Raw genomic sequence first — 26,456 nt, forward strand, 5'->3', positions numbered from 1 at the left:
TTTCTAATAATAAAAATATAAACAACATTTTGAGCATTTTGACATCTAGTGTAAGTGTAGATGTCATGAATGTCAAATAAAATTTTAAAAAAATTTTATTACCAATATTGAAACTATACCATTATTTTCTTTGACATTTTTGATTTTTGACTAATTTTTAGAATATTTGCACCGATTTATGCTGATGCTAATTGTATAAAATTCCAAAAAATAAAATTAGGACAGTTGAATTGAATGCTATTTAAAAATATTTATTTTTAATTTGTAATTTGAAATATTTGTAAAAAAAAATTTAATATTATAATGCAAATGAGGTGTTTTGTCTACAAAAATATGTTGACCGACAACCTTTACAATAATTATTTGACAATTTTTCAAATTGCAAATTAAGTGAAAGTAGATAATAACAGAGCTGTACCAAAGAGAGACGCCACACGATATTCTCCGGATTATTAATTTTTGCAAATGTAAAGGAAACTCAAGTTGAACATTTGCATAACAGGAGAGAGACACCATTTTGAACGATTGTTGTAAGCTTTTATAAGTCATTGAAGGAAAAAAATTTGTTATAAAATAAGATTTGAAGCACTCTGCCTTTCTTAACAACTCCTAAATCAGAACAGGTACGAAAATGACCCGTATACCAAATTAAAGATCAAGGTTGCCAGCTATGCTAAAATTGAAGAAAACTCTCATGTTACGTCACCTAGAAAATTAACGTTTTTTAAAAATGAAAAATTAAAATTTTAAATTTTTTGAGCTTTAAAGACATGTGATTCCGAAATCTGATCAAATTATAACAAATGTGTAAATTGATAAAAAGACCTTTATTCTGAGATTTTCGAATCGTATTTAATAATGCGCCTGTATCAATGCTGTAATAACAAGCCTGCCTGTAATAATTTCATAAAGCAAAAAAATTAGTCGAAATTGATTTGAAGACCCTGTAACTTCGAACATGTTGAGCCGTGAAGATGGTCTCCAAACAAAAGTTTTGTCTACTCATGAGCGCCTATACAATGGCATATAACAGTACACTTTGATACGAAACAGCCTGTTTCGATCATAAATCAGAAAATGTGCTTTCACTTTATAGTTTGAGTATAACAATAATTTAAGAATTTCATATTTCTAATAACTATTTTTTATCTATCCTATTGTATATCAAATACGGTATTATAAGATTTTATTATCTTATGTTAAAATTATCAGATGAGATCTTTTAACAGAAAGTTGCTGATTGAGAAAACACTTGAACTAGTTTAACTTAGGAAGGCTAAACAAGAATATTTCCAAATTCTTGAGAGTCTATCGCTGCACTTTCGTTGCGGAGAGTGCTGGGGGCACTTTTTTGTCACAAAACACTCTACTTCATTCGAAAGATCTAAAAATTACAAACATTAATGCTATAATTAATAAAAAAAAAGTCATCTTTAAAATTCAAGAATCAAAATCATCAATATCATCAATCGACAAAAGAAACTCTGTTTAGAATCCCGATTTTTAATCAATTGTAAATAAAATAACGTTTGTTTATTGTTCTCAATATTACATTATTTTAAGTAAATAGATAAAATATTTTACATATACAAATGTTTTTCAAAGTAAAATATTCTATAGAAATTACAACGATTTTCCGACACAAAACAAAGCAAAATATCATTCATACGTTAAAAAGAAAACTGCAATTTGATCACACACAAAAAAAAATTTTTTTTCTCTGCTCGGCTCAATATCAAGTTCTCCAACCCACTCCGTTTAGTTTTTTTTAAATATTTTTCCTTTATTTATTTAGTTACTATTTTTTTTTTCTTTTGTACGAGTATAGAATTTATTGTTGCCCATAGTTCGAAGTTATGTCCTTTCAAATAAATAAAGTAAAGTGCATTGAATACTTTTCTTTTATCCATTATCTTTTCATTTCTAAAATAGGAAAATTGATTGGTTGGAAAATTTATGGAACAATGAAATTTTCATATGATAAAATTTACATACATTTATACATATATATATATATATATTGTGTTCTAAATGAATATAGGTGAATGTGTGTGTATGTTTGCTTTGAATAACAAAATATCTATGTAACTCATATCAGATACACCATTAAAATCATTCACCTAAAGTCATACCACTCCCATTAACAACAGTTTAACATTGCATATATAAGAAAAAAACAAAAAAAAAAGATTTTCTCTCTCTCTATTATGTCTAAAATCATTTGCAACAATGCACTTTTGTGTGATTTTTTTTTTGTTTTCCTTTATTCAAATAGGTAAAAAAAAAGAAAATAAGAAAATTTATTTAAATGGCTTGTAGGCGCTTAAAACAAATTTTGAAATTTTTAAAAATAAAAAAAATCACTTGTAATGAATTTTATCGCAAAATAAAAAAGAGAAAAACAAATTTTTTTTTTAATCCCGCTCCGTTATGTTGTCCTTTGGTCATATCTAATTCAATTCGGCGTGTGTAATGGTTACATTAATTTTTTTGTATTTTCATATTTTAATTGATACTTGAAAGGCGAAAATGAAGATACAGATACTCAAAACGGATTTTACTAATTTGCATCAGTACGAGAATTTGAAAGATTTTGAGGGGCTTATCGGGAATACCTTCTATTTCCAATACATATAAAATTTTTAGAAATAATTAAAAAATGTTGTAAAATTATTTGTCATGTTTTGTATTAGTTGTTATTCAGAGCTTACACTATATAAACTTTATTCATAATTTTTTTTTTGATATGTTTGCCATTAGCCCATCTGATTACTGGTTGCTATATCTGATTAACCGATTTTTTAAATCTTTCCAAAACTTTATTATAAATTATCAATACCGCCTCTAAATTTTTCGAATTTGCTTGGCCGAATTATGCAATTTTAAAGAAAATGGGTCATTCATGTCTACCACCGCTAGCAACGGCGACATTGTATATTAAACTACAATCCGATTTGAGTCATATACTCAACCACCAGCTAAACTTTTAAAGTCCCCTTCAAAATATTATAAGAAGTGGCTATGTTCAATCGATACATCACCTAGAAGGCGAACCCTCTTTTGTCTTCTTAAAATAATTTTTTAAATATACTTGCTCTTTAAAATAAAATTTTTTTTTTTTCAATTAAAATCAATTACGACCATCATTCGAAAATATTAAATCAGCATTAATTTTCATAAGTTCAGTCATTCAGTTGCAATTTTTTTCCTAATTGAGAATTTAATCACTTACAACAAACTGTTCATCATAACAAATTATTGTCAGATCGAGAATATTTCATCATACACATCAAAAATTTTTGCATTTTAGTGTTTTCTCGTATAAAAGTATTCATTCTCCCGTCATCGATGTTTTAAGCGGACCTTTATAAAAAAAAATATTTAGTTTCAATTTTATATTTTTTTTTTTTTAAATAAACCATATTAAGGGTCATAATGGTGTTGGTAGAATATCTAAATATACGTGCATCAAATATTTGCTTGGCAGGTTGTCTAGTTATTTTCAGTGCGTAATATTTAGGAACAAAAAAAAAATAAAAGGGTTACTACATATTTCGTGCAACAAGATCATTTAAATAACAACTATGGGTAACATATATATTTTTATTTACATATATAGTACGCATAGCTACCTATTTACATATATATGTTTGTACATATGTACATACTATATAAATTTAAACAATGTTGTTTTGTAAATTCTTGCGCATATTATATAAAATAAAACGCTTAATATAAAAATAGTAAAAATGCATACCAAATCAACCGAAGGAGAATTTTAGAATCAAAATAACCAAAATATGTAAAAGGGGAAAACCTGTTTTGCATAAATGTATATACATACTTACTTATTATATACTTGTATATATATATATATATATATATATCGCAGCAGGGCACTTGCATTTAGGTGAATAACAGCTAGAAGAATAAAATTAACTCTTTTATTTTTACATTTTTTTTATTTTGTTTCGTGTTTTCTTGTCTTCTATATACGTGCAACCCAAAGATACTTTTATTGTTAGCCATTATTTTTCTGACACAGTCAATTAAATTTTCAAAGTTTTGTTACGGTAAAATAATAAAATAAGTAATAAGAAAAACAAGAAAAAAAAAATAAATAAATAAATTAACTATAGGCAAAACAAAACATTAGCAAAAAGGAGAGGAAAAATTAACGAGAATTTGTTTGAGGAGATGAAGTTGTTAAGAATAACAAAAAAAGAAAAAAAAGAGAAGAAGCAAAAAAATAAATAAATAAAACGCAGGTATTACAGGTAAACAGTGTAGTTATTAAAGTTGGCACGTCAAGTTGCTTGTTTTATACGGGAAAATTTTTTTTTTTCTTTTTTTTTTCAAATTTTTTTCATTTTTCCACTTTCCATATTATGTACAGTTGTAGTAGGACGTTTAAATCGACGGGGTTTTCTGATAGTTTCTTGTTGATAGTTTAATTTCCATTATTGTTTTTGTTGTTATTGTTCTTTTTTTTTTGTTTTAATAAAAATCTTATTTATATTTCTTGTTTTTCTCTTTTTCTTGTTATTATTTTATTTTCATAAGTTAACTAAATTGCAATGAGGCGTACATTCTTTTCCAGATGACCTATTTGCGTATAAGTGCATCTTCCATATCTATAAGCAAAAAATATTTTTATTTTTTTCTTCATAGTTTTATTTCTATAATGCATTTTCAACTATGAATAAAATTAATAACAGTAAGATGTTTGTCCAAAAAAAATTAATTATAGTTATAAGCACCAGAGTACAAATACTTGGTAATCAGAAATAATAAGTCGTAATCTTGTAGATTACAGTATAAAACAATGTAAAGAACAATTTGTCGATCAATTTGACAATTTCTTCATACCTCTGTAGTTCAGTTGATAGAGCGTCAGCCTAGAAAGCGGTTGGTTACTGGTTCGAGTCCAGTTCCAGGAGAATAATTTTTTAATTTTTCTGCCTTTATCTCGTTTCTTTGATTACGTCTTCCGTCTGTTCTGCAGTTGTATGAAGAAATTTGTATTCTAATCAGAGTACAAAAGCGGTGACTGTTTTAGCACTAATTCATTTTATTTAGTTAGATCATGTAAACAAAGAGTGACTGGAAAGTTGCTGCAATGGACTGGAATGAAATTGAATGAATTTTTTTTGGTTAAGACAAAATTACATATATAGTATACCGAAAACGGAATTATGTAAGTTTTATAGTTCGTTTCTTACTATATAATAAGGAAGAGTGCCTGTTTTGTCAAATAGCCCGCCAAATAAATACCATATTTTTAGACGGGTGTTTATGATTATATAGCCTTATTTTTCTGCAGGACGGCAGCCTCCCTAGCTACTAACATATCAAGCAGTAAAACTGTTTTCCTATACCCTTCAAAATAAAAGTAAACGAGCAAATCTCAGTTACTGAAAACTAAAAAGGAGCTTATAGAAATGTCTTATTATTAGGGCTGTATGTGATAACAATAAGTATTTTCAAGTTTTTCATAGAAACTTGAAATTAGCGGTTTTGGTTTCGAGAAATCGGAACCTCGTTAAAAGCCAAATATATATTATTTAGATTTTAGAATATTACCAATTTAAGTAAAAAATTTAAAGTCAAGTTTACAAATATTTTTGCAAGCTATAGTCTTAACTAAGTAAAATGTACTTGATTTTGTAATTAATATAATTATGTACAATTCAGTAGGCTGCAGATTGGCCACAGCATACATCTTCTAAAAATGTAACAGTCGGAAAGACTGCCAAAAATTTCGTCGTTATTTCATTTTATATGGGCAAATATTTGTTATTTTTTTTGGCTCAATGAAAATTGTGTTTCATTTTTCTAAATATTAAACTTTTTTTTTTACTTTGTTTTCCAGATTTAAGTAAAAATTGTAAAATGATGTTAAATTAATTAAAAAATGTTTTGAAAAATATTTTTGACAAGAACATTTTTATGCAGCAAAATTTTTTATTTTTTTTTTGGATTTTGAACATGCATAGAATACAAAACTACAAGCATACGCCCAACATATTATATAAAAAAAATATATTTTGTGTTCTTAGAAAAACTTTTTAGCAAAAATTCTTTAAAAAGTTTATAGTGTATTAACAAACAATAATTTAATTAAGGTAGGTAATTATTGTACAAACTAAATATTACACGGTAATTTACTTAAGATTTTGTAATAAAATAAATTTTAAAAAAAAAAAAATTTTTTTCCTTATATTAAAAATTATTAATTAAAAGTTGAAAAAGTTTTAAAATTATCACATAAAATGAAATTAAATTAGAATTTAGCAGTTTAATTAATTTTAATGAATTGTATTGCTGTTATAATGAACCCAATAATATGAGAAAATGCTGTTTGATTAGAAAATATTGCAACACAATTTTAGAGTGATCTAGTTAATGAAGAGATTTTTGTGATTATTTTATATATTACTCGTATATAGAGAAAGTGCAAAAATAAATATCATTTATGTTCAGGGAAATGCAAAGAAATCCTGGTTTGTGCGTGCTTTCAAAATTGTATTTTGTGCTTTTAAATGAATTGTACTCAAAACCCTCTGTAATTATGGACGTTTCGTTTGTCAGTTATGCATGTGAATCAATCCAACTCTGTATTTATGAAAAGGACAGCTCTATTTTGTTTTGTGAAAACATCTAGGGCGGCCTCTAAATAAGTGTTCTTTTACTCATACATAAGTAAAAAATAGTTTTCCAACCACATTTATAATATGAGAACGTCAGTTTTAAATCAAAAAAAAATTCATTGCTCCTTTTAGCACTTGGTTTAACAGTGTTCTTATACAGTTCATGATTTTTTTGGGATTAATTTATTTTACTCAATGAAAATTGCATATGAGAAACGTGGTATCAGATTTACAATTGATATTGAAAGTTTTTGAAAAGCGAGATTATAGGTACTTCTCTAAAAACAAAAATTTTCTCATACTTTTCTCGTGAACTGAATTTCACATAAAACTCTCTTAAGCTTTTGGTTTTTGTTTGATTATTTTTCAAATACACTTGATTAAATTACTCTTAAATGCAGAAATATTGTTGCATTATAAAAATTCTTTGCATCAAATATAATTTTGCACTTTATTTGAAAATTTGAAACTAGGCTAAATTGAGAGCTCTTTCGTTATGCGTGTGTGTGACTCAAAACACATTGTTTTAAAATAACATCAAAAAATTACAATTTTTTAAATTAATGAAAACCAAATTTGTCAATACCAAACTCAAATAACTCTTTTGTTCTAAAGCGTCATCATAATTTTCTTGTCTTCTTCAAAACAAATAAATAACTCTATATGCGCAGAATATATACAAATTAATTTTTGTCAAAATAGAATTAAAATCTAATTGAAATGAATGAATCTTTATCTGGCAAAAGTTTTGGATTCTTGCCAAAATTTCATCTTTATTTTAATGACGAAATTTTATGAATAGCAATTAAAATTTTGTGAGAAATTGTTGATGTACGCAAAAGAAGAAATATTCAAACTATAATTATCACCTAAATAACATCTATTTTTTATTAATATGGTAATTTAAAAAAATATCATCTAGATCTGAAACTCAAAATCTAATATTTTAATTTTTTTTTATAATGAAATGAAATTATTCAGACAACTTGCAGTTTAGCAAATGTTTCCATTTTCTTAATCCATTGGGTATACATGTATGTAGATGTGTATGAAATTCGCTAAAAACTGCTCACACATAAATTTATACATACTCTAACTCAAACATATCCATATGAATGCTTACTGACTAATAATATTAATTATTAACACAGAACGACTCCATATTTTGTCATTTTAAACAAACCATAACTAATTTATGCTCGATATGATCGCAATAAAATTTTCAATTCAATTTTTTTTTTGCTTTTTAAATTTTTGCTCCTCGTAATTTTTAACTCTTTGATAATGTCTTCATTTATTTCGTATTCATCATCACATCAATTCCATGTTTAAGATTAATCATAAATTCATATTTCAAAATTATAGTATCTTTATATTGAGGCCTATGCATCCATACTTATATGATTGATATAATCATTACTGAATAATGATTATATTTGGTCTGATGATGTTGATTCAGATCAGAAATTGTGGCTGCATCATATACACATGAATATACATAGTACATATAATATAATTGGGCTTTCATTGCCATTCCGTTTTATGCAATTTTGCAATTTCCAGAAGCTGTTGTTAAATACATTCATATAATATGTAAGTATGTATATGTATGTATGTGGATGAATTTTGTATACTTTGTTGATTTTGTTTATTTAATGAAAAAATGTTTAGTCTACACTACACTTAAATTTATGCGAAGTTAAAATAAGCAATGAGCACCCTACCCTGCTTTGTTTTAATTTTTTTTTTTTATTTATAAGAAATTGGCAGTGAAAAGATATTCAGAATTTATAATTTTAATAACTTAATTACTTCAAAAGAAAACGTCAAAAAGATAAAATAAAAAAGAAAAATAAGTCAATTTATTATTTGTTGTATAGGTACCTAAATTTATATAGTAAAAAAAGGAGCCACAATTTTATAATTTAATTGCCCATAACAATATAACAAAGATAATCAAGCAGTACAATGGAATTCGGAGGGGCATTACAGGGAATTATTAAATTTATTGGAAAATTCTAGGAACATTTTGTGTCCCATAATATTATTTTGTACAATATTATTTAGGAACTTGCAAGAATCCTACTTTAAGCACTTAGACTATATATTCTCAAGAAGCTATAGCGATCCGAGCATAAATAAATGATCAAACTTCTAATTGAAAATTTTATAAAATTAAAAATATTTTGGGCAACCCTAAAGAGTATACTTTGTAGCTTTTGTACAAAATGTAATTCGCAAATATTTTCCGACAACTGAACGAATACAGTTGAATTGAAATTTGAAAACGTTATAATTTTCAGGTCAGTTCTGTAGTATACCAATACCAGTACAGCCAATTCAAAATCGGATTACAGTTTTAAATTACGTGCCATTTCTTTAAGAATGTTGACGGAATGTCAATAATTGCTGAATCAACTAGGACCACAAAGTTCTACTCTAACACCAAAAAAGCAGCAGATTATGTATAATATTTTTATGTAGCTGCTTAAAACTCAAACGCAACCGATGAAAATTAAGATGGTTAAGAAAAATAAAACATTTAAAAAGAAAAATTGCGAAAATTGACAATAGACAACTGTTTTCGAGAACAAAACTGTAATGAGTTGTAGTTCGAGTGCTAATTAGTAATACTAGAATGAATTTTTATAATCGTAAGCGATTTATTCACATTTTTAACATAAATTTGCAATAAATAATTCGGAATATGAAATTCATAATACATTTGCAATATTCACGTTAACAATGTTATATCTTTATAAATGAGTAGATGAGGAAAGGAATTTTGATATTTAAGATAATTTGTCACATTGTCGTGCGATTGCAATCTACAATTTTTATACAAAATTCCGTAAAAATTGATTTAACAATTTATTTTTTTTGTTGTTGTTATTTTAACCGCAGGCAATAATACACAATCAGAAAATAATGATTAGTTTCCCCTCCCACCTCTGTATTTTTAATGTGTAAACACTTTTCGTTTCTAAATTACCATATGTACGTGCAAACAAGTAATTATGAACTAAAGTGTGTAGTATGGTTTTCCAAATTATTAAATATTTTTATTTGTTTGTTTATGAAAACAAAAATTTTTTTTTACTGTGTAAAAAAAAATTTTTCAAAACTGTCATAAATAAATTGTGATTTTCTATTTTAAGTGTCGGAAAATTTATTAATAAGTTGGATTTTAAGGGAAATTGTTGGAATGGGAAAACTCATTTAAACGTAAAAGTATTTTGAAAGCAGTTAAAAGTTACAAAAGTAAATAGAAACGACAAAACTAAATTATTTAGGAAAATTTTTACAAAATCACTCAAAACAATGAACCTCAATATGAGATCTGAAAATTATTTGAAAAATATTTGAAATCATGAAAAATAAAAATGCTCAAGAGTATATTACTGCAGGGTTACGAAAAGGTATAACCCCAGAACCTAAATCTATTGAAATTTCAAACAGTAATTCATTATTATTGTACATAAGAACCTAATATGGATGCTACAGAATTCAGTTTATTGAAATGTTAGACAGTAATATAAAAAATATTTGTTAGACAATTCAAAGTTTTAAGTTTTTATAATTAAATATTAAGAAGATTTATTGTGACATCTCCCCGATTATAAAGTATCGTATGACCTACAATCTTCATGAATGTCTAAGCAGAAATTCCGAAAGTTCAAGCAAAATTACCTCTCAGGCAAATCATATATGTTAACTCCGGCTGAATTCTCCACTAAAACAGAAAAAGTACATTTCAATTTTCGTCATGGCTAGTTATACCCAAAAATTCCGCAACTAGTCTCATTTTGCACAGATAACAACTTATAACACAATATTTATTATTTGACCAGTAGTTTCATTCGAGAGCCTTGTCAGTGTCAATTAAAATTATAAATTGGAATTACTACAAAAAATTAAATTTTAAATAATTTAAAAAAAAAAAATCTTGCCAACATTTTTTTGTGTAAAACAATAAAAAATTTGCAAATGAACTTTAAGTTAAACATTCATTGTTGACTTCACTCTTTTCACACACAAAAAACACAAAACATGAATTATGTACATACATAAGGAAAAAATCAATTTAAATCCTTGAAATCAAAACTCCCAGGTTATAGAAAAGCGATCATTTAAAAAATTATTAACAGACAAATTTTCTTTTGTTCACCAAATTATATCCTGCTGATATAGCCGTTGGTTGATGCCTAACACATACAATTAAGATGTTTCTTTTGGCCTGATCCGCGGTTTGGTTTTACTTTGTTTTTATTTTATAGGAATTTTATTGCATTTTTTATTTTCACTTTATAAAAAAAAAAAAACAGAAAGTAACAATAAAATTTATCCAAGTTTTGGTATGTTTCTGTTTTTTTTTGTTCTGAAGATATGAAATGGGACGAATCCTAGGCACACCCATAAGCAGATGTAATATATGAATAAGCAAGTACAATTGAATGTATAACCATAATATTAATTTGTATATTGTATATAGATTACAGATGTATTCTAATCAACGACTTTTCTGTCATAAAATATAAAATACATAATTTATTATGTGAGTTTTGTTTGTAAGCATGTGATTTAGTTATACTACAGATGTATGTACATATGTACATGTATGTATGAATGTATAAGTATGCTGTATATATTAATTTAAAATTCACGGTGTGATGATATAGTTGCAGAATATCCCGCTGTGAAAACTGTTTACAACTTTATTTTTTAACTTTGATTTACTCTCGCGATCATCATTATTACATACAGAGGAAAAATGTTATTTGGTTGGTTGCCGTTGTGACTTGATTTAAAAGTGATGGATGAATAATTTTTATTCTGTCGAATTTTGAAAAGCGAAAACCATTATACATACACATGTGATACGTACTACATGTGATTGATAACATATTTTAAGTATGTAAACTCAAATATGTATGTATGTAGGAATGTAGGTTTTGTTCATGCAATATGTATGTCAAATTAAATAGCATAACAAAAAAAAAATAAGAAAACGGCAGAACGAAAATTTTGTTTTATTTTTTTTTCATTTAATTCGCTTTTAGGTCTCACGAGATATAAATTAAGTTATTAAAATTTATTTCGCTTGAATGTTTTTGCGCTTTTGATATGGATAGCAAGCATATTCCCCCTCTAACTGACATGAACAGATCAAAATGAATATTCATGACTTAATTGCATTTAATAATTTAAGATCAATTTAAGATCAATTATTTCGTATATGTTTGTAGGTAATGTGTTTTTTTTTTTTGCAAGATATTTTGATCGCAGATTTGTAAAACCGCAACTCTTTGGTTCATAAATAATCAGTTATTAAAATCTTAACTGTAAAAACCAAAAAAAAAAATTTTTATTTTTTATTTTTTTGATAAATTACGTCATTTATAATTTATTTTTTGATTCGACAACTTCTTGATCTTTTTTTATAATTCATTTTCATAAACTGACTTCGATTTTGGCATAGCGACATTAAGGAAAAATTTGTTGCAAAGCAAAGTTGGTAAGTGTACATTTTAAATTCGTACGGTAAAATGAAAAATTAACCATAATATTAAAATTTTAATCGGTATACAATCAATCAAAAATAATGTTAAAACCTAATAACCTATATAGAAAATTTTAATAAGATTTTTGGAAATAATCGCATTATCTGTGAAAAATGTTAATTGCACATCATGAACAAATTGTTCAAAATGACATTGTTGCTTAATTAAAAATTGGTAGGTACCTAGCAAAAATTTGGAAATACTGAAAATTGGTCCAGTAAAATTCGAATTTTTTTGGATGCATATTTGGCGAATTGATGGATCGTTAATTTCAATCAAAATTTTAATCAAAAATCGCTTTAGATGTCCCATAATTCGCCATAAAAATAATAATAAATATTATTAATTCGTATATAAAAAAATGCAAATTATATAAATTGTAAGTTGGATTTATAATGTATCCCGCATCAAAAATTTAGAGATTTGCAACACTGTTGAAATACTCACCTAGAAAGTGTACTTAAAGATATATTCCACCACCTCGGAAAACTGTTGAACAGTTTGTCTCTTTTTACTTTATTAGTCTCTGGTTGTCTCTACTTGCAAAGGCCTGACATCAAGATACGCATGAAAGCAATTGAAATTTTAAGTTGAAAGTCAGTTCCATAAATAAATTATAAAAAATACACTTTTACCCCATAATCAGACCGCAAGGGTTAAACAACATTTACGTTTCAATATTGTTGATTATTGCAAAAAATGACACATAAAAGGTATAACATACATTAAGTTAAATAATGCGATTTTTTTTGTTAATGGAATCTAGTTCATGATATTTTTTTGTCTTTTGAACAATAATTATGATTAATCATACAGTTTCTTTTTAAATTATATTGTACAAGTAAACTTGACAAATCACGCCAAATTTTCATACAATTCAATTGGTTCAAAGTGACATTTTTGAAATTTTTTTAAATTAACCATTATAAGTTAAAATCAAAAGTTTTAGAATCTCAGCAAGGGTATTGTAAATCTAAATATGAACAACAAAATAATGATAATGATCAGCAATAATTTTTAAAATAATTTTAATTTTTGGACAAAAGAGAGTTTTTTCAGTCACGTTTATTGTTCCGCCGTTAACGCTATATCATTAATGTTAATGACTTTAAATATAAATTAAAATTATTTTGTCAAGCAAAATAATAATAATAAATTTTCTCTTCTCAGACTATGTATAACTATGAAATTTCTAAAACACTTAATAGTATGTAATAATAATTTTTTTTAATTATTTTACGATCCATTATCGGAAATTGTTATTAAGACTTTTTATGCGCAATGGCATTTTATTAACAATTTTTTTTTGTAAAACAGAAAAAATTGACCTTTTTTTTTTCTCCCTGTTTTTTTTTTTATAAAAATTCTCTAGAGAGATTGAAACATTATTGGAATTCAGCTAAAATATAGCTTTGTTTGGTTGTATAAGCACAACTAAATCAAAGAATCTTTGAAGAAAGGAAAAGTGAAGGAATATTGAATTTTTTTTATTATTATTATTATTAGAACTCTTGAGGAGCAACAGAGCAGTAAAACTCATAAACAAAGAATAAATAATTTATTTTACGCTTTTATATTTCCTTTGACGGTTTCCTCCTTTTTCTTTATTATTTATGTATTTATATATTTCGATAATATATGTATATATACAATAACATTTGCCTATATACAAAATATTTGTAATAAAAAACCATAACAATTATTGATAATAAATCTTAAATGCAAGTAAAATCTTCATTATCGGAAGTAAATTATTAATTTTTATATGAATTCGATTAGTTTTTATGGTCTCATGCAATTTAAGGTCTAATTCAACATATATAGTTTGTAGAATGGTGCCTTCATAAATTCATATTTGTGTATGATATGCATAAGTGTATATGCGATGAGGAAAAGGGTTTACTATACACAATTTATAATCTCTTATCATAAATTTTAAAATAATTTTAAATAGGAAATGTAAAATTACAAAGAAAATATTATTATTATTTAGTATACTTAAATTATTATGACGTTATGATTAAACCATTAAAATATGGTTGATATAATTTATGAATTAAAAACTGTTTGAAAACTCAAATAGTTTTGAATTCCCGATGGTGTTACAAAACTGGACGAAAAGGGTGAAGATTAACAGCTTAATCGTGTATCACGCTTTTTTAATCACTTTTTATTCACTTTCAAATCAGAATTCTCCTAATTCGTTTTTCTAATGGATATTTCGTTTTTTCAATAAGATCACTCATATTTTCGATTAGATTTTTCAGGCCCTAAATTAAATAAAATGTTGCAACATGCACAAATGTTAATATCAACAATTGAGAAGGTTAATGGCACGGACGAGTTTTGTTGCAAGATTTTATATAACACCATGTTTTATTGTGTTTTATACAAAAAGAAGGAACGCGTAATGCATGAATCATGTGACACGGTTACCATATGATTATTTTAACTATATTCCTAATTATCATATTCATTCGGTATAAATCGGTAGTAATCGTAAACTTCGAAAAACGTTTAATAATTTATCTATAATAGAAATTTCTTTAATCAAAAGTATTTATGCATTACAAAAGAAAATCTATTAGAAACCCATCGGGAAAACAACTCATCATCATTGTCCATTTTAATAGTTCATTAATATTGATTCACATTTGTTATATTATAACTCTTTGAATCCCAGAAAATATTTTAATATTTATTATAGAAGAAAAATAATAAATGAGATTTTTATAAGATTATCATATTTAATTGATTTATTTACATAAATAATAAATTTTTATTTAAAGAACTCTTTAAATAAACGAAATTGAAAAGGAAAAAAAAAGACATTCCTATATAAAATCTATAATTAATTAATGCACCCTTGATAATAATTAAATAATTCATTTGCATTTAAAATTAACACAAAATGTGAAATGACAAAAGTTTTTACGCAAAAATTAACAAATTTTTATTGCTTAAATTGGCAATTAAGAAGAATAGTGCACAAAGTGATTTTGAAAACAAAAAACACTTTAATAATTTAACAAATTTATTTGTACATTTAAATTAATTTAAAGTGTGTATATAACAAATATATATATATACATTTGTGGGTCTCTAAACGACATAATTTTTTTAAATTAATTATTGTACAATTATTTAAATTAATAATTTTAAAATTAATGGTATGTACAAAAATTTTTATTAATTTCTATAAAGACGTTCTGAGCCTATTGGCAGATAGTATATTCCAAATTATTACAAGTTACAGGATTTGGAAAGGAATTTCCAATTTTCAATTTTACTTTTTAATACAGTACATTATTATTTATATTATATGGACATTTTTAGTACATTACAATAAGGGAAATTTATTGACAGCAGAAAAGCATATTTCATAATGAATTTGATTAAATAAAATGCATATAAAACTTTTTAGACAAAGACAAATTAAAAAGAAGTTGCATACCCGCCGGCGCGACTATAAGTTAGCTAGTAAAACCTAGGCGCCCGATAATTATGCAAATGTGATCAATTAGGTTTCTATTGTTTTACGACTATTATAGAGATTAGCTATATACATATTTATTTTTAGACATACACAAATAGGCTTTATACCGCCGTAATTTTTGTATTTTTATAAACACTTCTTAGAATAAATATTCGATCGCAATTCTTTAGGTCGTAGCCGTTTGTTTCCATGTCTAATTTAATTCTTACATAAACCAACCTTAAAATTAGTGCTAGTAATGCACCACGAGCCAAGAGATAGATTTACTGTAGTGCCTTCCATCTGTCACGTCTAAAACGCATTCACGTCATCTACAATTATTGTATAGCTTAACGCTTCAATAGTCAGACGTCTCTGTACACTGTAACGTATATATCAATTGCATTAGGCGCTTGTATAGCCCGGGAGACTTAGTTTCATACAATAGCGCTCATCCAATTCTCCAGTCCCTCCTATTGCCTTGCTTTGAGTTAAAATTTCACTGAAAGCTTCTAATATTGTCACTCATGGGTAAACCGTCAAGAAGCGAGACGTCCTCTAAGAGCCCCTCATGGGCTCCCAAGCGTATCAAACCCCACCTCTGCTCTATATCTATACAATAAATTTATTATAAAACACAATACCGATTCAATTTCTCTTACACAGAAAAAAATTTAAATTTCTAATTCTAAACGTCTACTTAAAATTTTCAATAATCCGAAATCGACAATGCAATCAAAAATTATGTCTTAATCAAGAAGTTTTGGAATTCATAACTATAATAAAAGAAAACATTTCAGTAGAGAAAATTTCTATTATAAATTATTGCCAATCTATAAAAGGAGCTAACAATAAAAGTGATGAACACCTTCTAAACTATGCCTTCAATAAAATATGCCTAAATTTATTTATGATCATTATGTACCTACACTTACATATAATTTCATTCCCAACATGAATAAAACGTTCAATTAAATGCTCACGGTTCTTTTGCTCATTTATAATAAATCTTTTTTTGTAATTTTTTTTCCAACTAAATTATCACTCTGCATTCACTTTTCATTTGCAGTATATTCAATAATAATTTATACAATAAAATTAACTCTTTCTTTTTTATTTTTCATTTTTTTACAATATTTTACCCAATTTTTATATTTTTTAAGGAGTTCAAGTAAAGTATAAGTTCATTAATTATAATAATTATAAAATAGATAAGCATAATGCTCAAGCTCACACACCATAGGTGGTGATTTTCCATAATAATAATAATAATAATATAATTTAGATTATAAATAAAATTATCAAGGTGTTTGTATGTATAAATATACTATATTTATGTATAAGCTTATAGGCACAGGTAGTACCGTTCATAAAATTTTAATGTTATTCGAATGAAAACCATAATTTTCACATTTTCATCTTTTATACTATCTACATTATGGTTATCATTATTACTTCAGTTATTATGATTATAAATGTATGTATGTATGTATGCATGTTGGTATGAATTTATGTTATATTTTTAATAAAATATATGTATGATATCAAGAAGAACTTTGATACCATGGTCTGGTGATACCTGATGGATCTTTGAGCCTTAACGCGTTCATCAACAACTAAAAATTTCATGTTGCGTTTTTATTTTTTAAAAAAAAATTTTTTTCGTTTTTTTTGTTTGTTGCTGTTTAGGTTATTTCAAGTGGTTTTTTTTTTCTTTATTATTTTTCATTTTATTGTTTGTTTGTTGTTTGAAAATTTCCAGTTCAATAGCCTTAGGCAGAGCGGCACACTTTTGTTGAAATCGGATGCCATAATATAACATCAACTCATAGTTGGCTCACTCATTCACTCAATTTTTTCTTTTATTTTATTCGCTATATATTATATTGTATATAATCATTATATGATGTGAACTAAAGCCATCAAAATTACTAAATATTTTATTATACATACATACATACATATACATACATACATATTATATGTATATACTATAATATGTCTAAATTTTTATGAATTTTTATAAATATATTTTAATAAGTAACTTATAAGTACAGTACAGCTTAAAAATGTTTAAACATTTCCGTTCCTAATGGTCGATTAAGAACCTATTGCGATGTTATACAATTTTAAGACTAAGTATGAGTAAACGTAGTTTTAATGAATTAATTTACATAAATTTTTGCAAATTTGGAATGGAATATTACTTGAATACATTTGGGGGGCAGCACATTAGTTTATACTTTGTTCATTAAATATATTTGGAGGTAAGAATGCTTTGTAATAATCTTTTTTTTTGTGAAAGATTATGTGTGTGAGCACTATGAAAAGACAAAGTGGAGAGATGAAGTATTGTACGGATTTCAAAAATTTATGTCCATTATAGAACAATGAAGTTCTGGAGGGTAATTATTAAACGTCAAAACAAAAGACTAAAAATTCTCCTAAAACCAAAGGAAATAATTTATTGTCATTATTTATACGCTGAAATTCCCGATTTTCCTAATACCTTTCTACTTTTACTAAACAATTGTCACTTTATTTAGAATATTGAAAAAATATTTTAGTGATTTTACTAGACTATTAGAGTGTGCTGCCAAGCAAAAATCAATCTTAAACACTTTAAATTTGAGAGAATATAAATTTAATGATTAACAGTTCTAATAGAGTTTTGAAGACAGACATTTTATGCAATTATAAAATTCAATTTTAGTTTCAGTCAACAAATTTTCACAATAACTTTATTCATAAATTAGTTTTACTGTATGTAATTTATTAAGTCATATCTATATTATTTTGATAGATATTTATAGAAAGAGAAAAGTAGTTAAAGAAAGAGAAAGGTATGCGATGATATTATGTACATAGTTGAAATTATAGCAGAAAAGAATAGAATTGAATATTGAAATGACGAGGAACACAACAACAGCACGGAAAATCATTAATAATAATGATAACAAAAATGTTATAAATCGTGGCATATGCTTCCTTCCTCTTAATTACGATTAATTATGAAATCATTCAACTGAGACATGAATAGACAATTTTTCACCCTTTTTTTTTTCTCTCTCTCTTTTGCTTAAGTTAGCATTAACTGTTCTCACATTTTGCCTGAAAACTTACTGTTTTTTTTTGAGGATCCTTTTACTTGACCGCCGGCGTTTTCATTATTTTATAAAAAGTACAAAAAAAAAGAAAAAATTAAATAAATTTTCTTATAACTATATTATAGATACGCCAAATTAGAAATAAAAAGAAAAAAAATGAGAGTAACATTAAGTACGCATGGGAATCGGGTCAATTTTTATGATAATTTTAATTAAACATCATTTAGAATTCTAGATGATAACAATGTAGGTACAAAATACAAAGGATAATGAAATCTAAACATGTAGGTAGAATATAGTTTACAAAATTAAATGACTATCAACTTATTACTTAAAAAGGTGATTAATCATAATGATAGCGAATGAGAAAAAATATTAGAAATGCTTATTAAAATTTATTTTCTCAATATATATGATGGATTAAAGCATGTTATGTTGCAAATCCACTCAGGAAAATAAATGATAATTACGTACAGAATTATAATATACATAAAATATGAAGATCATTACCCCGGGATGAAGAAAATAAATAATTCTGAAACAAATCTCTAAATAAAATGTTGACTGAGTTTCGGCTATTTGGAATATTTTTCTACCATAAGCTAATTGAAAATTTCTTTTTTAATGCAGGTGCAAAAACATAGATAGGTGAACCCAAAGTGGTCAGATCTATTAATAGGGGGATACTTAATCCAAGCTAAAACGCACCTGGATTGTCATAAACTCCCAAAAATAATCAAACTGACTAACCATTAACTCTGTTCTATCCTGTTTTAGGATTTGCATTCCGTGAAGGCACGAAAGGGCTATTACAGTTCCTTATTTCCTTACTTAGTTGAGGGACACCCAAATCCCTATGAATGTCATTATGGCGCACATACCAGAAAGCACCCATCATATTGTAGATTGAAAATTGTAGATTGCAAAGAACGGATAACAGTGCACCGCGACTAGCACTCATTACATTAGGAAGGACCTTGCTCTGGAAAGCTCTGGTTTTATTATTTGGTTGTATATCAACCCCTTTTTGTGTTTTACAAATTTAAACCCGCGACCTAGGGGCCTATTGTTTTCCTTATATTTATCTTCTAATTCTTTTCTTTTTGTCTGACTTTGACAATCAAAGTTATACCTAAATATTTGACTGCGTTTTGGATTGATACTCTTGCACCATTCAAATTCAATTGTGGTGGGTTTATTAAATTTTTGTTTGTGTAGTTACATGTACAGATTTACTTTCATTTAGCTTTATTTTCCATTTATTTATCCATTTATTTATATTGTTACTTGCTTCCTGCAACTTTTTTGTCGATTCTTCAACATAAGATTCTATTGCCAATATTGCTGTATCGCAGTCAAATGTAGCCACAGTTACACCCCGTAAATTTGGCAAATCATTTGTATAAAGTACGTATAACATAGAACAAAGAATACGGCCGTGATACACACCAGTTCTTATTTCCGTAAGCGTGGAATAAAATAAAATTTAATTGGCTTATAAAAAATCATACCAGATAATAGTCGAAAACCGATTACTAAAACACTTAACAATTTGACCTTCATTCTTCTTCTACATAACCCAATTACTTAAAATCAGACAATGCAATTCGAAAAAAAAGCCTACTCCATATAGATAATAAAATTATTAATTATTTTTTTCTAAATTATTTTAATTGCAATTTTAATCTCGAATACAAAATGGTATCAGTTCGCTTAAATTCTATCGTTTACATTATGCAAGTAAGTGAATCTTTTGTTAATAATTATTTCTAACACTAAATGAAAATGTAATTTATTAGCGTGCTAATCAAAATTGACTTGTAATTTTTATTAAAATGATGACTTGCACACAATTTGATTAACACTGAAATCTTTATGTTATGAAAATGGACTGCCCCATATGATTAATTCGCATTTATTTTTTTGACTCGTTAATTATTTAATATATTTCTTTATAAGTATTATTAATGAAGCTCCAAAATACCAATTGAGATTTCATTTTTATACCCTACACCCTTAAGGTCAACTTTGGTATAGAGTTTGTAATTAATTGAAGGAGTCGCTTTGATTTATTGATGTGTGTGTCTATTCTTGCTAAATGTGAAATTGTATATAGATTGTGGCATGTGTACCTGTTCCTCTGCTCATTTGTACGTATGATAACTTAAAAAGAAAAAAATCAATCACCATGAAACTATCAGAAATGGCTTATTTTCTGCCAAGGTTGCTATTGTAATTAAATCAATTCGAAGCGGGTTTATGTAACTGTTATACAGAACTCAAAAAAATGATTTAAAATATTTAAAAAATTAATAGGTAAAGATAATCATATTCAATTTTGACAGTCATAGGTCAGACATACCCTAAAGAACCTTAACAGAGAATGTCAAATATTTCCAAAACTAATTGTGGTAACTTTATAATATTATAGCAAGAGAGTGCCGAACTGGTTCACTAGATTTCGATTGTATAATAAGATTATCCTCTTAAAGGGTATAATTCCGTTATCTAGGGTATAATTCGAAAATTGACTGAAATGTTTTTATTTGTTAATATTATAAAAATTCCTAAAAAAAATTAATAAACGTCAACACCATGATAAATTCTAAGAGGTAAATAATATAATTTTTGGAATTTCTAAAATTGAAACATTTATTTTGTCGTTTGCATCACGCTCAATTATAAGCAACATGAATTCATAATAACACTGTAGTTATTATGAATTCCTGATAGTTTAGATAGATAATATAGAGATTTTAAAACGAACGTAAATATTTATGTGTGTACTTCAAATTTAATCTAAATTAAAAGGTACATTAAATATACGCTGATTATAAAATAAAAACAAACATGCACATAATTTTTTAAATTGAAAAATTATTATTAAAAGTTTAGAGTTCATTTTGATAATAATGAAAATGTTGATGAAATTTTAATTCGACAGAATATCTTTAGTCTGTAATTAAAATTCATTTAATAAAGATCTTACATTCTATATTGTTTTAAGAAAAAATTAAAAAAAAATATTTAAAAAAAAAAAACGCGTTCGTAATGGTGTTATTAATTATAATAATTAAATTACTATTTTATATTGGAATTACTGAAGTCAAAGCTATAAGTAAGTTGTTACGGAGTTTGTACATGTATTCTTATGTGTATTAATCAGAAGTTTCTAAGAGTTTGAATCTATTTTCTTCGATCTCTTATGTGTTTCTAATTGAATTCTATTCACACAAACTAAATATGTGTTTGGGTAATGATGAACGATTTAAGCGCCGCCTAGTATTCCTGTTTTAAAACGCTGTAACACTCATTTAACAATTTATGTCCAAACACTAGAATAATTGAGCAAAATGGTACTGTACAATAGAGATATTCCATAACGCAGTAGCAGTGTAATCAAGTGTGCATAATATGTTCAGAATTTTCGAAAATTGAATTCAGTATTCCAATGAATTATTGCAGTACAAATTCATATTATTAAACCTAATTTTAAATTAATTGCATAATCTAATTTTTCTTTTTATTCTGATAATTAATATTGATTGGCCTTCATATTATTTCTTTAATAATTACACTACTTATCAATTTTGTAAATTACTTACTTATCAACATAACATTTTATTATTATAAACATTTTCTATATAAATAATTTTTTTTTTTGGTTTTTTAATATTTTTACAGCTGAATACAATGTTACAAGTGATTTTCGAGGGGTTTTTCCACATGTTATTGATGAAAAAGGAAATTATTATAAGATTGAAAAGAATTCAAAACATTCAATTGACATAACACATCATTTTAATCGTGGTGAATTTCTTCATTCATTTGAATGTACATTCCGTTTGGATCCAGCATATGTCAGTAGAGATACAAATTTCTTTTTAATACATTTATATAATTCAAGAAAAACTCTTCATTTATCAATAAATTTGAATCTTGATGAGAATTTAGTGAAACTTGCATTTAAGAAGAATGCTATTAAAACAGTTTATACTTTTCATTTTAATAATACTGTTGACGTAAGTTAAATATCATACATCATTTGTACGTAAGTTAAATGTCATAATATCATTTGTACGTAAGTTAAATGTCATACACATGGCTTTGTATGTATTTACATTTATAAATGCTAAGAATACATTTTAAAAAGTGTTTGTTATATAGGAATTTTAAAGTGAAAAACTTACCGAAAAGTTCTTAAAATAGAAACGTTCCAAATATTCGTAAAAAACATTTGCACGAATCGGATGCTTAATTCTTATATATATACATATAATGTATGTACACAAATTTTGTATTACGCATTACGAGTTCTAAATTTAATTAAACCTTATGTTGTCTTAGAATGACAGCTAATGAAATTTTCCAAATTAATATTACAAACCCCGCATTGTAAACACAATGTTTTTCAGTGATTAAATTATTGTTGTTAAAAGAAACGTAACAAATGTCATAAGATTATTTGACGAATCCTATTTGACTATTGTTTGACGAATTTCTGAATAAAACTACGTGTTTTTTTAATCTTAAAGTTAAGTTTAATCTTTAAATTTCGTAAATTTTTGGGTGGATTGTTATAATCAGTGTATATATATGAAATGTCATACAAAAAGTTAATTTTCAATTGTAATAAAATGACCTTCAGTTCGGGTTTCCCAATTGAGACAGATGAGCTTTCTTCTTACTGGAATTCAGGAAATTGTTCAAGTCTTTAAATTAAAACTTAGCATTTATTAGATTTGTTAAAATTTAATTTAATTTTTTTATTCTAAATATTTAATTTAATTTTTATGTATAGTTTTTAGATGGGGAATGGCATAATATAATGTATGGTATACATAATTTAAAACATGAAGATTCAAGTATAGATTGTTGGATTGACTGTACAAAACAAAGTTATAATCATTTAACTCGTGAAACATTTACAGAAAAGGATTTATCATATTTTATTAAAAATGTTACATTATCTATTGGAGAATTACATGGTTCACACAAAAATGAATCCGTTCCTGTAATAATATACATATACATATACAAATTTAAATGATCGAAATATAAAAGAAAGTAAAAGATAAAACCTTATTTCAGACTCTGTTGCCTATAAATTGTTTCACTTTCGATTTATTAGGTCTGAAATAAGGTGTTAAACGGGTTGAAGAAACAGTAAAACAGTGACCGCGTGCATACTATGTGATGGTATCAAATTTTACATATTAAAGCATTTTGTCTGTCTGTGCATGCGGGTATCTTAAGTTCGGCCGATTTTGATAAAAAATTTTATATTTGCGTTTATTTCGGTTATCTAACAGAAATGTATCTAATTGATCAATTTTTGGGATATGCCAGGCTTCGAGAACAGGAACTTTTTCGGGCCCTATATGACATTTTTTACATAAATAAAGAAAAATAATCAATCGATTTCTTCAAATTTTATTTAAATTCGGGGTGTTAAAACAATAAACCAATAAATTTTTTACAAAGTACAAGACTCGGAAAGTGGATTGGGTGCCGATTTTACATTTGTTACCATATTCACGGAACTAATTAATGAAATTTCTTGCAATTCAATATTTGAGTTCTGCTTGTAACCAAAATTAGCCAGTGGACTTTACCGGGAATTCGGTAAACTAGATGATATACATTTCGGTCGGTTATGCACTGACCACATCTGATTTTTTACTTTCTTACACCAATAGTTAACAACATTAAAACACAAATTTTCAAAAAAATTCATAAAAAATATTTTTGCATTGTAGATTGAAATATCCAAAATGAGGTTTCATGGATACCCAAGGATGCCAATATTTGCACGCTGTGAAGATATCGGTAAAAATGTAATCCAGGAAGAATCTAAAATAAAATTAACAAAAGTGCATATTTATCAAACTAACAATAAAACTGAATTACATTATGATTCGGATGAGGAGCAAAGTTTAAGTGAAGAAAGTTTTGAATCATTATCAGATTCTAGTTCATCAATAGAAGATTATAGTAGGCATAAGGAAGAAGTTAATCCAGTTTCATCAATATTTGGTTTTATATTATTCGTTTGTTTTATTAGTGTTACAGCATTTTTATTAAAAAAATATTATTAGTTTCATGTTTTTTTTTTCAAACTCACAAAATTTAAAATCTTAAATTAAATAATCATTCATGTTTTAAAAAAATTACCGTAAGAAATATGTGATACAATCAGTAAAATTACAATAATATTTAAAAAAAAAGTGAAAAAATAAAATTGTGACTCTTTTTTAACCAAGTAATCAATCATGATACCAGATCAGTTTTTAGTATTAATTACTGCCTAAACCTTTAAGGGATATTTCCTCCTAAGCCTATAGTTTCAGATGAATTTGACTACAGTCGATTAATAGTTGCAATGAAGTGCGGATATGAATTTGTACAATTAAGGGTAGCTTCTCTTTACATATCATCTCTCTGTTTACAGCTTTCCGCTATATCAATATCAAATGATTATCAATAGATTATAAATATCCATGTGAAACTTTCAGGAGAACAAAAGAAGCTTTGATCGAGAAGGAATAAGCGAGTTATTCATGGATTCATGAAATATACAAAATATATAAAGTTTTCAAGAAATCTCCGTGAGGAAGCTATGTAATGCATGAAGGCTTGTAATTCTACAAAGTGTTTTTGCATTCTGTTGAACAGGATTGTTGACGAACCTATTCGTAGCCTAATACTGGAGCTTCTCAGAGGGTTGTTCTTTCTGCTATTACTGTTACTATACTGCTACTAAATTAGGCGGTGCAGTTAATCAAAATTTTGCGTTTAATGTATTCAATGTTTTATCACTCATTATTCTATAACTATTACATATAATACTTGAAAATTCAAAATTAGTTTCGAATTCTTTATCACAATGCAAAATTATTAAATTTTAATTTAATTAATTGCCAGTTCTTAATTACTAAATAATAAAATTTTCATCACACCTTATACACCACGAGAATACATTCAAGAATATTTAAGAAGAATTAGGAAAACTTTATATTTATTCATTCCACTTTCATTATTTAACTATAAAACTGTAATAAACTTGACTTGCATACAGATCTGTTTAATTTGACTACTATACATAAATTAATAATAATTACGCTTTGTTACTTTAATAATCCTGGTTTTATACTTTATACTTTTTGAAGTAATAAAATTTTAACATTATGCAATTCTACTTATACAAATAACTTAAGAATTCAACATTTTTTACTCTTTAATTAAATTTTTACTTATGTATGTATGTATATTGTATACTTATATTTATACAATGGGTATAATTAATTTTAAAACTCATATATTTTATTTCTTTATATATTCTATACACACATATATCTATTTATGGGAAAATGTGTTCTTTTCATCCACCATACACAATAATCTGTCAACACAATATTGTAATAAAAGTATGTACTTTTTAACTTTAAATAATTTATAATGAATTGCTTTTACAAGGATTTTCATCCTCCCTATAAACTAACTTCATCATTATTATTATTATTATTATTATCTTACTGAAAGGAAGTAATTTAAATTATTTCAAATAAGGAAATCCATGTAATATTTCATCGTTTTAATTATAAACATATTCTTGTAGGATGCATATAGCATGTTAACAAAGAGAGAGAAACAGAGTGACAAT

At 26.0% G+C, this 26,456-nt stretch overlaps 1 protein-coding gene across 1 annotated transcript; it reads left to right on the top strand.

The window, feature by feature from the left end:
* The first annotated feature begins 21,761 nt into the window (after positions 1-21,761).
* Positions 21,762-25,059, top strand: LOC129613040 (uncharacterized). Its single transcript, XM_055526933.1, has 4 exons — positions 21,762-21,911; positions 22,478-22,815; positions 23,595-23,807; positions 24,553-25,059. The coding sequence occupies exons 1-4, from the start codon at positions 21,845-21,847 to the stop codon at positions 24,889-24,891; spliced, it is 957 nt and encodes a 318-aa protein (XP_055382908.1). The 5' UTR covers positions 21,762-21,844; the 3' UTR covers positions 24,892-25,059.
* Positions 25,060-26,456: the final 1,397 nt, after the last annotated feature.

Source organism: Condylostylus longicornis, unplaced genomic scaffold (assembly GCF_029603195.1).
Source record: "Condylostylus longicornis isolate FDR11 unplaced genomic scaffold, ASM2960319v2 ptg000080l, whole genome shotgun sequence".
Classification (NCBI taxonomy): domain Eukaryota; kingdom Metazoa; phylum Arthropoda; class Insecta; order Diptera; family Dolichopodidae; genus Condylostylus; species Condylostylus longicornis.

Bases quoted from the DNA above. Each gene is read 5' to 3' on its own strand.
- LOC129613040 (XM_055526933.1), top strand. From the start codon at position 21,845: ATGGTGTTATTAATTATAATAATTAAATTACTATTTTATATTGGAATT. The intron at 21,912-22,477 runs GTAAGTTGTTAC...ATATTTTTACAG, and splicing joins TACTGAAGTCAAAGCTATAA to CTGAATACAATGTTACAAGT. The intron at 22,816-23,594 runs GTAAGTTAAATA...TTTTATGTATAG, and splicing joins ATTTTAATAATACTGTTGAC to TTTTTAGATGGGGAATGGCA.